General features: G+C 70.5%; 4 protein-coding genes across 4 annotated transcripts in view; all 4 read right to left on the bottom strand.

The window, feature by feature from the left end:
• Window positions 1-2,109: 2,109 nt before the first annotated feature.
• Window positions 2,110-3,368, bottom strand: AURANDRAFT_36368 (hypothetical protein; the record flags this gene model as incomplete). Its single annotated transcript, XM_009035495.1, has 2 exons — window positions 2,110-2,473; window positions 2,693-3,368. The coding sequence occupies 2 exons, from the start codon at window positions 3,292-3,294 to the stop codon at window positions 2,137-2,139; spliced, it is 939 nt and encodes a 312-aa protein (XP_009033743.1).
• A 4,510-nt stretch (window positions 3,369-7,878) lies between these two features.
• Window positions 7,879-8,451, bottom strand: AURANDRAFT_21033 (hypothetical protein; the record flags this gene model as incomplete). The annotated part of the gene is made up of 1 exon (XM_009035494.1): window positions 7,879-8,451. A coding segment is annotated over one exon (573 nt), but the record flags the coding sequence as incomplete, so codon positions are not given.
• Window positions 8,452-9,006: 555 nt separating this feature from the next.
• On the bottom strand, window positions 9,007-10,647 carry AURANDRAFT_61774 (hypothetical protein; the record flags this gene model as incomplete). Its single annotated transcript, XM_009035493.1, has 2 exons — window positions 9,007-9,978; window positions 10,177-10,647. 2 exons carry the CDS (start codon window positions 10,645-10,647, stop codon window positions 9,007-9,009), a joined length of 1,443 nt encoding a protein of 480 aa, XP_009033741.1.
• A 251-nt stretch (window positions 10,648-10,898) lies between these two features.
• AURANDRAFT_61773 (hypothetical protein) overlaps window positions 10,899-12,050 on the bottom strand; it is a gene marked incomplete at both ends in the record, with an annotated part of 3,492 nt that continues 2,340 nt past the window's right edge. The window contains one exon of the mRNA XM_009035492.1: window positions 10,899-11,978. Within this exon, the coding sequence (XP_009033740.1) occupies window positions 10,899-11,978 (1,080 nt within the window). The remainder of the gene's footprint in view (window positions 11,979-12,050) is intronic.

The raw sequence follows: 12,050 nt of genomic DNA, 5'->3' as shown, positions 1-12,050 counted from the left end.
TGCGACACGTCCCAGTCGCCGATGTCCGCGTTGAAGGCGGTGGAAGTGTCGAACGTCTGCCGCATGCTCGTCACCGACGACACGTCCCAGTCGCCGATGTCCGCGTCGAAGGCGGCGGCGGAGTTGAACGCGTAGTTCATGTTCGACACCTTCGACACGTCCCAGCCGCCGATGTCCGAGTTGAAGGTGGAGGCTTCGTAGAACGTGCGCTGCATGCTCGTCACCGACGACGTGTCCCAGGCGCCGATGGCCTCGTCGTTGAATGTCTCGTCCGTACGCAGCACGCAATATTCATAGGAGTCAGTCCAATCCATCCAGTCCTGCCGCACGCAGAACAGGAACGACATGTCCGTCACCTTCGACGTGTCCCACTCGCCGATGGGGCCGTACTGGAGCTCGGCGTCGTCGGAGCTCGTGACCCAGTCGACGACCGCTTTCCTGAGCTCGTCGTCGTTGTCCGGCGCGAAGACCGTCTTCGACAGCCGGCGCGCGTCTGCCGGGTCCTCCTCGTCCGCGAAGGAGCGCCCCGGCGGCCGGAGCGCGTGCTCGCCCGGGACGACCCGCGAGGAGCCGGGAGCGGCGCCGGAAGCCAGATCGAAGATCTCTTGGGTGCCGTCGGACGCGAACTGGGACTTGAGCTCGTAGCGGGTCTCTTGGATGGGGTCCTTCTCGTCCGCGAAGGAGCGCTCCGGCAGCCGGAGCGCGTGCGAGGAGCCGGGATCGATGCCGGAAGCGAACATCTCTTGGGGGGTGCCGTCGGACGCGAACTGGGACTTGAGCTCGTAGGGCGACTCTTGGGGCTCTTGGGCGAGGATCGCGCGGGAGGGCGCTTGGGCGAGGACCGCGGCCGGAGCGAGGGCGAGGGCGAGGGCGAGCTTGTGCGTCATCGTCGGGTTACTTGCTGTCGAAGCGGATCGCTAGGCCTGCGGGGAGAGCCGGGTTTCATCTCTCGTGGGCTCGCTCCTTCCCGCGGTCCCCGAGAGAGCGAGTCGACGCGCGGCGAGGCCAGCCGCACCTCGAGGCGCGCGCACGGCGGCGCGGCGCCGACGGCGGCGCGGGCCCGACGCCCGACCCGACGACGCCTCGTCGGCTCGGCCGCGGACCGCCGCGCGGGCCGCGAGCGGTCCGCGCCGCCGGCGACGGGTCGCGGGCGACGGGGCATCGCGGCCCCGTCGCCGGGCACGGCCGCGCGGTCGTGCCCGGCGCCGCCGAAGACGGCCCGACCCGCGCCCGACCCGATCGCGGAGGACGAGCGGGAGCGCGCGGGCCGGCCGAAGCCGTCCCCGTCGGCGACGTGTTCCGGGGTGGACCGGTCCCGCCGGCGCCCGCGACGACGGGGGGGGGCGAGGCCGGCCGAAGGCGCGGCGCGAAGGCGGGGCCCGCCCGGCGGCGCGCCGATGGGTATCGACGGACCGCCGCGAGCCCGGGCCCAGGGGGTCCCGGTGACGGCGGTCGAGGCCATCGGCGGGGCCTCCCGCGTCTCCCCGAGGGTGCCGGGCGAGGCCCCGGGCGCCGGCGCGGCGCGCGACCCGCTCTCGCGCCCGGCTCGACCGTTTTGTCGAGTCTCGACATCTACGGCGTCCCCCGACGCCCAGTTTTTGGCCGCCGGGTGGCTCGGGGGTGGCCCGGAGGGCCGCAGGGAAGTTTCAAGTGAGAAGGGGTGATGCGGCGCGGCGCGCGCGTGATTCTGAGCTTGAAGTGCTGAAGTTTATCAGCGCTAATATTTTTGCGCCCAAAACTAAGTGTCGCCGCGCGCGCCGACCGACGCCTCGACACGCGGCCCTCGCGCGCGCGTAGAGTCCGGGGCTCACGTTGGCCCGCGCATGCGATCGATCAGAGCCCCGGCGGCTCGTTGGGCTCCGCGCGCGGAGCCCGCGCCGACCTCGCGCGAATCCACCTCCCCCCCCGTAGACGACGCGGAGAGACCCCTAAGAGACTCACGCGCGCGTGGGTATGGTCGTCGCGCCGCCGGCGGTGAAGACCGACGGGTGGGCCGTGCCGGAGACGGAGTGGCCCGCCTCCGCGAGCGGCGACAGGGTACGCCGAGGAGTCCGGGCGAGTCTCGGGAGCCCCGGCCCAGGCGGCCGGACAAGCGCGAAGCCGCTTCGTACCAGCGCGCTTACGCCGCCCCCGCCCCTAGCCTGCTCGCAGGTAGGCCGTGTCGCCGAGTTTCCTCGGGCTCACGTGGGCCTTGGCGAGGAAAAAGAGCGCGCAGAGGCACGCGGCGACGCCGAAGTACGTGAAGGCCATCCAGAGGGCCTTGACGTTCGCGCCGAGGGGCGACACGGTGGAGACGACGAGGTACTTCTTGCCGTTGAAGCTCTTGACGTTGAAGTTGTTCGTCACGGTGAAGGTGAGCGTCCAGCCGTCGTGGAGCGTGTCCGTGATGCGGCCGTAGAGCTTCTTGAACTCCGCGAGGCCCGCGAGGCGCATCCAGACGACGAAGTGCTCGTTCTTGACGCCGACGATGGGGCTCACGATGTCCGGGAAGGTCTCGTAGAGGAACTGGAACTCGTCGTGGTCGCGGTAGTAGTACAATACGCTCTGGCCCTTGTCGCAGTGGCCGCTGTCGAAGTCGCCGCCCTCGCAGACGTAGCCCATGCAGCCCTCGGGGAGGCCGCTCTCCGTGCAGACGACGGCGGGGCAGACGGACTTGTAGCACCCGGCCACGTCGGCGTCCGTCGTCGTCCACTCGAAGCCGTCGGGCTGCTTGAACTTGTCGTTCAGGTCCGACTTCCACGCGAGGTGGTTCTCGCGCATGGAGATGCCGTGCGCGAGCTCCGTGGCGTCGCTGAGGGAAATGACGTCGTTGAAGAGCGAGTTCGCGATGACGCCGCAGGGGTTCAGCGTCTTGGAGCCGTTGGACTTGAGCGGCGAGCACGTGCTCAAATCGTCCTTCTTGAGGTTCTCGCCGGTGAGCTGGTCGCTGTCGAGGGACGCGAGGTAGCGCTGGTGGTTCTGGTAGAAGTTCTCGAGCTCGTAGTAGACGTAGACGGGCGACTCCATCTTGTCCTTGATCGCGATCGAGATCTCGCACTCGGTGCCCGCGTTCGCCTCCTTGATCTTGCACGCCGCGTTGCGGTCCGGCGTGCCGTCGCCGTCGTACTGCTCCTTCTGCTGGAAGATCTGGTCCGCCTGCACGGACCGGATGCTCAACCCGATGGTGATGGACACGGCGCCCATGGCGAAGAGCGCCGCCATGATGTTTTTCGGCGTGAGCAGCGGGTTAAAGGACGGGACCTTCTGCTGCGTCCACGGCGACGGGTCCGGCCGGCGGCTCGCCGGGGGCTCCATGCCTCGGCGGCGGCGCGACCGGCCGCGTGTGCGGGTGCGGCGCGGCGGTGGGCTGTGTGTGGGCTTTGGCTGGTGCGACGCCACCCGCCTCGCAGCCTCGAGTTTTCCAGGAGTCGATGATGAAGTGGCTTGAAGCCGCCGAACGGGCCGCGCGCGCGCTTCGCGCCGTGCCCGCGAGCGCCAGACGGAGCCCAGCCGCAAGCCGGTTACGGCGCGCACGCCGGCGACCTCGCGGGGGTCGGGCTTCTGAATTTCGCCGCCATGTTCACGCCATAGCGGAACATCTGGAGGCCCCGACGCCGGGGGTGGCCCGCGCACTTTCCGCCTCGGCGCCGAGCGGTCCGAGTCTGGTGTTAAGCAAAATCAAATTTATCGGTGCACGATGAGCGCTCCACCCAGCGCGGCCTTCTGGGTGTCGCACGTCGCGTACAACACGACGCAGTGGGCGTCGATCTGGGGCATGGACGAGGTCTTCTGCGACGCGCTGCTCGAGCACCTCACGCCGGAGGCCAAGGCGCACCTGCGGTTCCTCGTGGGCCGCATGGACGACGACGACGACGACGACGACGCGCTCTTCGGCACGGCGCGGTCCCGCGAGGACACGGGCCCGCACGGCACGCTGAGGAAGCAGACGCGCGCGGGCGCGCTCGCGGCGCTCGCGACACCGGTGGACGCGCGGCCGACGCCGGCGTCGATCCCGGAGGAGGACGAGCTCGAGCCGACGGACAACGACGACGACGACGACGTGCCGCTGCTCGACGACGACATCGAGGACGACGACGACGAGGACGAGGAGGCGGAGGCCGCGGCCGCGGCGGCGCGCGCGCGGCGGCGCGCGGTGCCGCCGATCGCTTCGGAGGACGACGACGAGCCCGCGCGCGACATCCCGCCCATCGCCGAGGAGGACGACGAGGACGACGACGAGGAGGAGGAGTCGCCGCCCATGGCGGCGCGGCGGCCCAAGCGCGGCGCGGCGGCCGCGGCCGCGGCGCCGCCGCCGCGGTCGAGCCGCCGCGTCGCCGGGGACAAGGAGAACGACGCGCCGCCGAAGCGGGCCAAGAAGGCGGCGCCCGCCGCCGACGACGACGACGAGGAGGACGCCGCGCCGCCGAAGCGGGCCAAGAAGGCGCGGGCCGCGAAGGCCGCCGCCGACGACGACGAGGCGGCGGCGCCGAAGCGGGCGAAGCAGGCGGCGCCGAAGCGCGCGGCGCGCGCGCCCGCGCCGCGGGCGGAGCCGCCGGCGGCGCGGCGGCGCACGGGCGCGGCCGCGGACCGGCGCGGCGAGCCCGCGGCGCGCTGGGGCCACGCGGCGGTCGTGCTCGGCGAGACGCTCGTCGTCCTGGGCGGCGAGACGGAGGGCGACGAGGCGCCGGGCAAGGTCCACGCCTACACGGTGCGCGACGGCTGGACGACGCGGGACACGTGCGGCGAGGACGGCGCGCCGGCCGCGCCGACGCGGCGCGCGTGGCCGCCGGCGACCGCGTCGTCGTCTTCGGCGGCGCCGCCGGCGACGGCGCGGCGCTGGGCGGCGCGGCGCAGGTCTTCGACTTCCGGAGCTCGACGTGGGCCGCGGCGGACCTCGGCGCGCGGCCCGGCCCGCGCTGCGGCCACGGCCTCGTGCGGCTCGCGGAGCACGACGAGCGGTCCGTCGTCGCCGTCGGCGGCCACCGCGGCGGCCGCAAGGCGGCCGACGCGACGGCGCTCGACGCGCTCGGCGCGCCCTTCGGGGCCCGCGCGCTGAAGATGGGCCCGGGCGACTCGCCGCCGCCGGGCCACGCGCACGGCTGCGTCGTGCCCATCCGCGACGGCGCGGCGGCCGTCGTCTTCTCCGGCGCGTCGTCGGCGTCGGGCCGCTCCAACGGCACGGTCCGCGTGCTCCAGTTCTCCGCGGAGCGCGAGTCGTGGTCGTGGTTCGAGCCCTTCGTCGTCGGCGACGCGCTCTCGCGGCGCCGCAAGGCCGCGTGCTGCCTGCTCCCGGACGGCAAGTCGGTCCTCGTCCACGGCGGCCTCGGCGACGACGGCGCGGCCCTCGAGGACGCGCGCGTCCTCGACACGGAGCTCTGGGAGTGGGTCCCCGCGCCGACGGCCGCGCGGCACACCTTCGGCGCGCGCGCGGGCCACACGATCTCGCTCCTCGGCGACACGCTCGTCGCCTTCGGCGGCGTCGGCCGCGACAGCAAGAAGCGGGCGGCCCTCGTCCAGGTGCCCGCGGCGGCCTTCGACGCGCGCGGCGTCGGGCCCGCGCTCGAGGAGTCCATCGGCTACTGAGCGACCCGCGCGCCCCGGGGACCAAGCCCTGCGTATAAGAAGCCAGCGCGGCGCGAGCAATCTCGGACTCGGCAGGGGGGGCCGGGTGCGGCGGCGCCGGGCTTGGGGCTCGAGAATCACTGGAGACTCTCCCTGTGGCGGTGGGGGCTTTGTCGCGTGGTGCGAGGCTGGGGAATCGGTCGCGAAGACGTCTGCGAGTCACGGGAGTTTTGCGCTCGAGCTGTTCGGAGGTTGGCTTAGACCGCGATCGCGGACTGCTGGGCGCAGTTGTCGTTCGTGTAGCCCGTGAAGCACTCGCAGAGGCCAGAGGACGAGTCGCAGAGGCCGCGGCCCGAGCACTGCAGGACGTACTCGTAGTTGCTGGTGCTCGCAGGCTCGAACTTGACGATCATCTGCATGCCGATTGATTGTTCATTCGGCGACTCCCTGAGCGCGTCGTCCGTCCAGTCGTCGTAGGCGGTGGTGGCGTCGTCGTCGGCGGAAGCGGTGGTTATTCCCGAGCGCGGCTGGGTAGCGGAGCCGTCCCACTTGATGACCTTGTCGACGACGAAGTAGAAGCGGTCCTCGACTTCGGCGGTCTTCGACGACGTCGGGTTCGTGCCGATCTTGACGATCTCGTACATGTTGCCGCCGCTCTCCGGGTGCCAGTCGCTGGCTTTGGCTTGCTTGTAGGTGGCGATCTGGTTGTTGAAGAGGAAGACCTTGTCGCCCTTCTCGAGGCACGCGTTGAGGAGGTCTTCCGGACCCCGGACGCGCGGATCGCGCGACGTCGCGCCCGAGTAGCAGGACACGTCCTGGGAGGTGTAGACCGTGTCGGCGCCCTTCTCGAAGTACGCGGTGATGGGGTTGTGCGCGACATCCGACATCTTCGGCCTGTACCAATCGTAGCCCCGGCCTACGGTGGGGACCTCGGTGCCGTTCGCGATGACCGTGGCGATGCCGTCGGTGGCGAAGATGATGTAGTCGCGGTTCTCCTTGCCGAGGTCCGGGAGGCCCGAGATGTAGAATTTCCCGTCCGTCGAGCCCTCGATCACGGTCGTCGTGTTGCCCTGCGTCACGGTCGTCGTGCCCCCGCTCGTCGTTTTGAAGTACATGAGATGGAACTTGCCCGCGTCGAAGACGTCCTCCCCGGGGAACGGGCCCGTCGACGGGTGCGGTGCGAGCTTGACGATGTGCGGGTGGTAGGTGGTGTTGTGCGTGCCGTAGTCCCAGTTGTAGACCTCGACGTTGTTGTCCGGGTCGCCGTCCGCGCAGTGTCGATTCCACACATAGGGCTGGGGCGCCCCATAGGAATTAAGTAACTAACTATCTCGGCCGGCCGGAGTACGTCTAGGGAGCTATCCTGGGCCGCCAGTACGCCTAGGGAAGGGCGAGGTCGTCGAACCTCGGCAAAATTGGTCGCCTATATCAAATCATGTCAACATAAGCTCGTTATATGTCGAAAAAAGGCGATTTGGAGGCGTTTGGGGGGCAAAAAAATCGGGGAAACGTGGTAATTGAACTTCAACATTGCACTTCAAGTGCAAACTTTTTGATTCAACGGATCTCGGGTTATCTCACGAAAATTTTTGGTTTCGACACTGCGTCCGCGTCGCCGAGGCAGCGCTTGATGAGCTTCATCTCCGCCGCGTCCACGTCGTTGACGACGCCAAAGTACGGCTCGTCGAAGGCCGCGTTGCCCAGGCCCGCCTCGCCGACCGTGATCGTGACGCCGTCGCAATAGTTCGGGAAGTAGTCGACGAACTCGCCGGAGATGCCGTGGTAGTTGGGGTAGACGACGATGTCGACGTCGAAGTCCTGCTTGGACGACGAGTTGCTCGAGCTGACGTAGAGGGTGGGGCGCGTGCCGTCGAGGTATGCGTTAATTTCGATGGGCTTGAGGTCGCCCAGGTTCTCCTCGAAGAGCAGGTCGTAGATGACGAAGCCCGTGTTGCCCTTATTCTGGGTGTGCTCCCCGTCGAAACGGACCTCGTCGCCGATGTAGTCGAACGAGTCGAAGCAGCGCACGGAGTAGGCGGGGATGACGCTGTTCGGCAGCTCCTCGAGGGCCGCGACGACCTCGGCGCAGCCCGCGGACGCGCCGAGGGGCGCCGTCTGGTAGTCCTCGCCGAAGACGTCGTAGAACTTGATCGCGTACGTGCCGTCGATGTACTTCTTCGTGTCGAAGGTCACGCCGACGCCGTCCTCGGACTCGGTCGTCGCCGTGGAGTTGTCGAAGGACATGACGACGCGCGCCGTCGGCGCGCGGATCGACATCATCTCGTCGTCGTAGTAGAGCGGGTCCACGCCGTACTTGCACATCTTGGCGCTGCAGGTCGGGCCCGTGAAGCCCGGCTCGCACTTGCAGCCCATGGACACGTCCTTGTCCCAGAGGCGGTAGCGGTTGTCGTGGTCCGCCTTGGCCAGGTCCTTGGCCGACATGCACGTGCCGTGGCCGCTGCACGTCGGGTCGCCGCACGACGCGCGCTGGCAGCCCGCGCCCTCGTAGCCGGGGAAGCACTCGCACTCGCCGCTCTTGCGGTCGCAGAGGCCCTTGTTGCCGCACTCGGCGTACGCGTGCGCGGTGTTGATGAGCTCGCGGCCGAACGTGTCGACCATGAGCGGGTACTGCTCCGTCGTGCCGTACGGGTAGACCGTGTTGCCCTCGATCACGGTCGTCGTGCGCCCGCTCAGGGCGTCCGCCGAACCGTCGAGGTCGCCCTTGGGGGAGTCGACGTGGGCGAGCGCGAAGGGGCACGTGCGCCCGCTGCAGTCGGCCTCCTGCCAGCTCGGGAAGCAGTGGCACTCGTCGAAGGCGCCGCAGGTGCCGTGGCCGCTGCAGGCGTTGGGGCACTCGGCCGCGACCGGGGCGGCCAGCCCGAGGGCGAGAGCGAGGAAAACGCTGTTCATAATCGACTCGAGTGGTGTTAGAACGCACCGACGACGCAATTAGAACGCACCAACAGACACTATAGGCTAAAAATCGCGACATCAAACTGAGATTTCAGTCAGATTTCATTCTGATTTCCTTGATCATATGATACCCATTAAAAACCGGATCGTTGAATTTAGGGTAAAAGTCAGGGCTGCGCGCGCGATGTGCTCGCGCGCCCGCGGTCGCGCGCCCCGCGTAGGGGTCGAGGGCCGCCACCGCCGGCTTCATCATGATTTGGGGTGGGCAAAAAATGCCATCGGCTCGTCCAAACGACCGACATGGGCCTCAGACAGGCCGCTTCGGGCTGCCCATCGTCTCCCAACAGCTCGGCGGTAAAAGTCGTCTGAGCCAATCACAGAGCTGGATTCGACGACTTTTACCTTTACTCAACAAGGGCTTGCGATCAACGATCCGGTTTTTAATAAGTAGATACAGTTGACGAGATAGCCTCGAGATGGTGCTTATGATTCAGGCGGGCGAGGGGACGTCGGTCCGGCCGCGCTGGGACCATCGACGAAGCACAAGATAGATTAGCGCGGCGGGAGCTCGAGGGGCGCCGCGTCGACCATGGCCTCCTCGAGGAGGCGGGCCATGGACGCCTCGGCCTCGCGCTCGCGCTCCGCCTGGAGCTCGTCGTCGTCGATGCGCGGGCTCGACGGCGACGGCGGCGCCGTGGTGGCCGGGCGCTCCTTGTAGATGTAGACGGGCCAGTACTTGGTGACCCAGTGCGCGAGGTCCCAGCTGTGCTCCGTGACGACGTAGCCGTTCTCCGGCTCGGCGTCGTGCGGCGGCATGGCCGTCGGCGGCCGGTCGAGGCCGCCGCCGAACTTGGACGGGTGGCAGCTCAGGGGCACGCGCACGAAGTTGTGGAGCGCCCGCGTCTCGCTCTTCGCGGCGCGGAGCTCGTCGACGAGGAGCGACGCGTCGCGCCGCGCGTCCGCGACGTCGTCGCGCGCCTGGCCCAGGGCCCGCCGGAGCACGTCGAGCTCGACGGCCGGCGGCAGCGCGGCCGCCGCCGCGGGCAGGAGCCGGCGGCGCGGCGGCGGCGGCGCCGCCGCCGCCGCGGCCCCGTCGGGGAAGCCCGGCACGCCCCGGAGGATCTCCGGGTCCACGCCGTCCGGGCAGGGATCGGCCTCGAAGAGCGTGCGCTCCCAGGACCGCGACATCGCCGCGACGCACCGCTCCGCGAGGTCGGCCTCGCCGTGGTCGAGCGCGTGGCCGAGGAGGAAGAGCGCCTCGCCCGGGTCGACGGCGTCGCCGGGCCACCGCGCGCCGATGGCCCGCAGGAAGTCGCCCGGGTCCTCGAGGTCCGACGCGCGCGTCCGGTAGTACGACGCGACGCGGCGGCTAAAGGCCGCGCCCGTGCAGCACCGATCCTCGGAGCAGGCCACGAGGAGGAAGAGGTCCGGCGCGAGCTCCTCGAGGCTCGGCGCGTGCTCCATGTGCGAAGCGCAGACCTTGACCGCCGCCGCGCGGCACCGGTCGAGGCCGAAGCGGTCCGCCTGTGTGGAATTCAACCACTGGTTTGGTGGTCCTGACCAAACTTTGAAATTCTCTAGCTCGATCAAATCGAAGTCGATTCGGCTGATTTTTGGATGGATCGATTGCTCTCGTCGAGTTCTCGAAGTACAGCCGAAGAGCTTGCGGCGAAACTGTCGCATATGCGCACATTGAAGTCGGGTTGAATATTTGAATTCCACACGGCGGTCCGCCGCCGCGACGTACGCCGCGGCCGTCTCGGGCCGCAGGTCGCGCTGCACGAAGGCGACGAGGGCGTCGTAGAGGCTCCGCATGCCGAGGTAGCTCGCGAGGTGCAGGAGCGGCATGGCCGTCGCCGTGGAGACGTCGAGCGCGCCCCGCGGGTCGTACTGGTAGTCGAGCAGGGCTGGGACGCACGCGGCCGCCGCCGCGTCCAACCGCATCTCGCTCGCCGCCGTGCCGTCGGCCCAGCGGGCGAAGAGCTTGGCCCAGTAGGCCCCGGACCGCGGGCCCACGGCCAGCGTCTGCTTGTGGACGTGGTAGGTGCGCGTCTCCTCGCCGCCGCCGTCGGCCTCCCAGGTCACGACGACGTCCCAGTCGCTCAGGGACGTCGCCGGGTCCGTGCGCCAGCTCAACGGCTGGTAGCTGTGGTCCTCGCCGTCCTCGTAGGCGCCGAGGTCGTGGGGCTCCATGGTTTATTTTCGGTTACCCGCGTCGGGCTCCCATCACGACGGGAGTCGAAGGTGCAACATCGATGATGCTGCCGCGGCGTTGGACTAGTTATTATTATTATTGGTGATTTAGCGTCGGAGGAGCCGCATGCCCAAGAGCACACACGGCCTGTAGGCCTCGGACGGAAGAAGTTGAAGTAGGTGGGGCAGCTGCCCCCCAGTTATTGAAGGGGGCGCTCGTCCGGGCGTTGCACGCGACCTTAGACCCCCGCTTAGGAGGAGACGCGCCGGTGGGCGTCGAGGCGCTGGCGGAGGGCGGCGATGCGGTCCTTCTCGGCGCCGCCGGCCGCCGGCGCCGCGGCGCCGGCGCGCGCGGCGGACGCGCAGCGGAGCCGGAGCGCGGCGAGGTCGCGGCCGCCGTCCGGCGACACGGGCGGCGGCGGCGGCGCGCCGCCGTCGCCGCCGCCGAGGAGGCGGACGAGGGCGACGAGGGGCCCGTCGTCGCGGGGCGCGAGGGCCGCGAGCGTCTCCGGCCCGAGCGCGTCGAGCGCGGCGACGACGACGGTCTTGGCCGCGTCGAGGCTCAGTTTGGGCGCGTCCGCGGGCACCGCGTCGAGCACGGCGGACGCCGCGCAGAGGCAGGGCTCGGCCTCGCCGCGGCGCAGCGCCGCGACGAAGGCGTCGTCGTCGCGGAGCGCGACCGTGAGGAGCTTCGCGAGGTGGCCCGCGCCGAGGCGGTCGAGCGCGTCGTCGCGGAACGCGTCGAGGATGGCGGCGACGGCGTCGGCGCGCCGCGCGTGGAGCGCCGCCGCCGCGGCGAGCGCGTCGAGCTGGTGCCGGAGCTTCCGCGGCGCGTCGGGTTCTACGACGTGCGGCAGCGAGTCCTCGAGGCGCGCGGCGCCCCGCACCGCGGCGCCGAGCGCCTCCCGTAGGACGTCGCGCCCGACGGCGTCGGCGGGCGCCGCGCCGAGGACGGCGAGGGACGCGCGGAGCGCGAGGTCCGCGTCGCCGGGCGCGCCGCGCGCGAGCGCGGCCGGCGCGCAGCGGAAGACCGCGCCCGCGACCTCGAGGCCGTCGAGGCCCGCCCAGGCGCCCGCGGCGGCGGACTCGAGGGCCGCGGCCGTCGCCGGGGAGAAGGGCTTGGCCGGGTCCTGGGCCCGGAGCGCGCGCGCGGCCGCGAGGACGCCGACGCGGTCCGCGGGCGCCGCGGGCGGCTTCGGCGGCCGCGGCGCGTAGGCCTCGAAGGCCGTCGCGGAGAAGTCGAAGGCCGCGGGCAGGGGCGCCGCCGGCGGCGCCTCGACGGCCGCGGGCGCGTCGACGACGACCCCGGGCTTCGGCGCGTCGACGTCGGGCTTCGGCGCGGCGACGGCCGCCGCGGGGGCGTCCGCGCGGCCGAACGCGACGTCCAGCGCCGCGTCGACGAG

Source organism: Aureococcus anophagefferens (assembly GCF_000186865.1).
Source record: "Aureococcus anophagefferens unplaced genomic scaffold AURANscaffold_3, whole genome shotgun sequence".
NCBI lineage: Eukaryota > Pelagophyceae > Pelagomonadales > Pelagomonadaceae > Aureococcus > Aureococcus anophagefferens.
The sequence above is the reverse complement of the archived record's forward strand: the minus strand, read 5'-3'. Positions and strand labels throughout refer to the sequence as shown.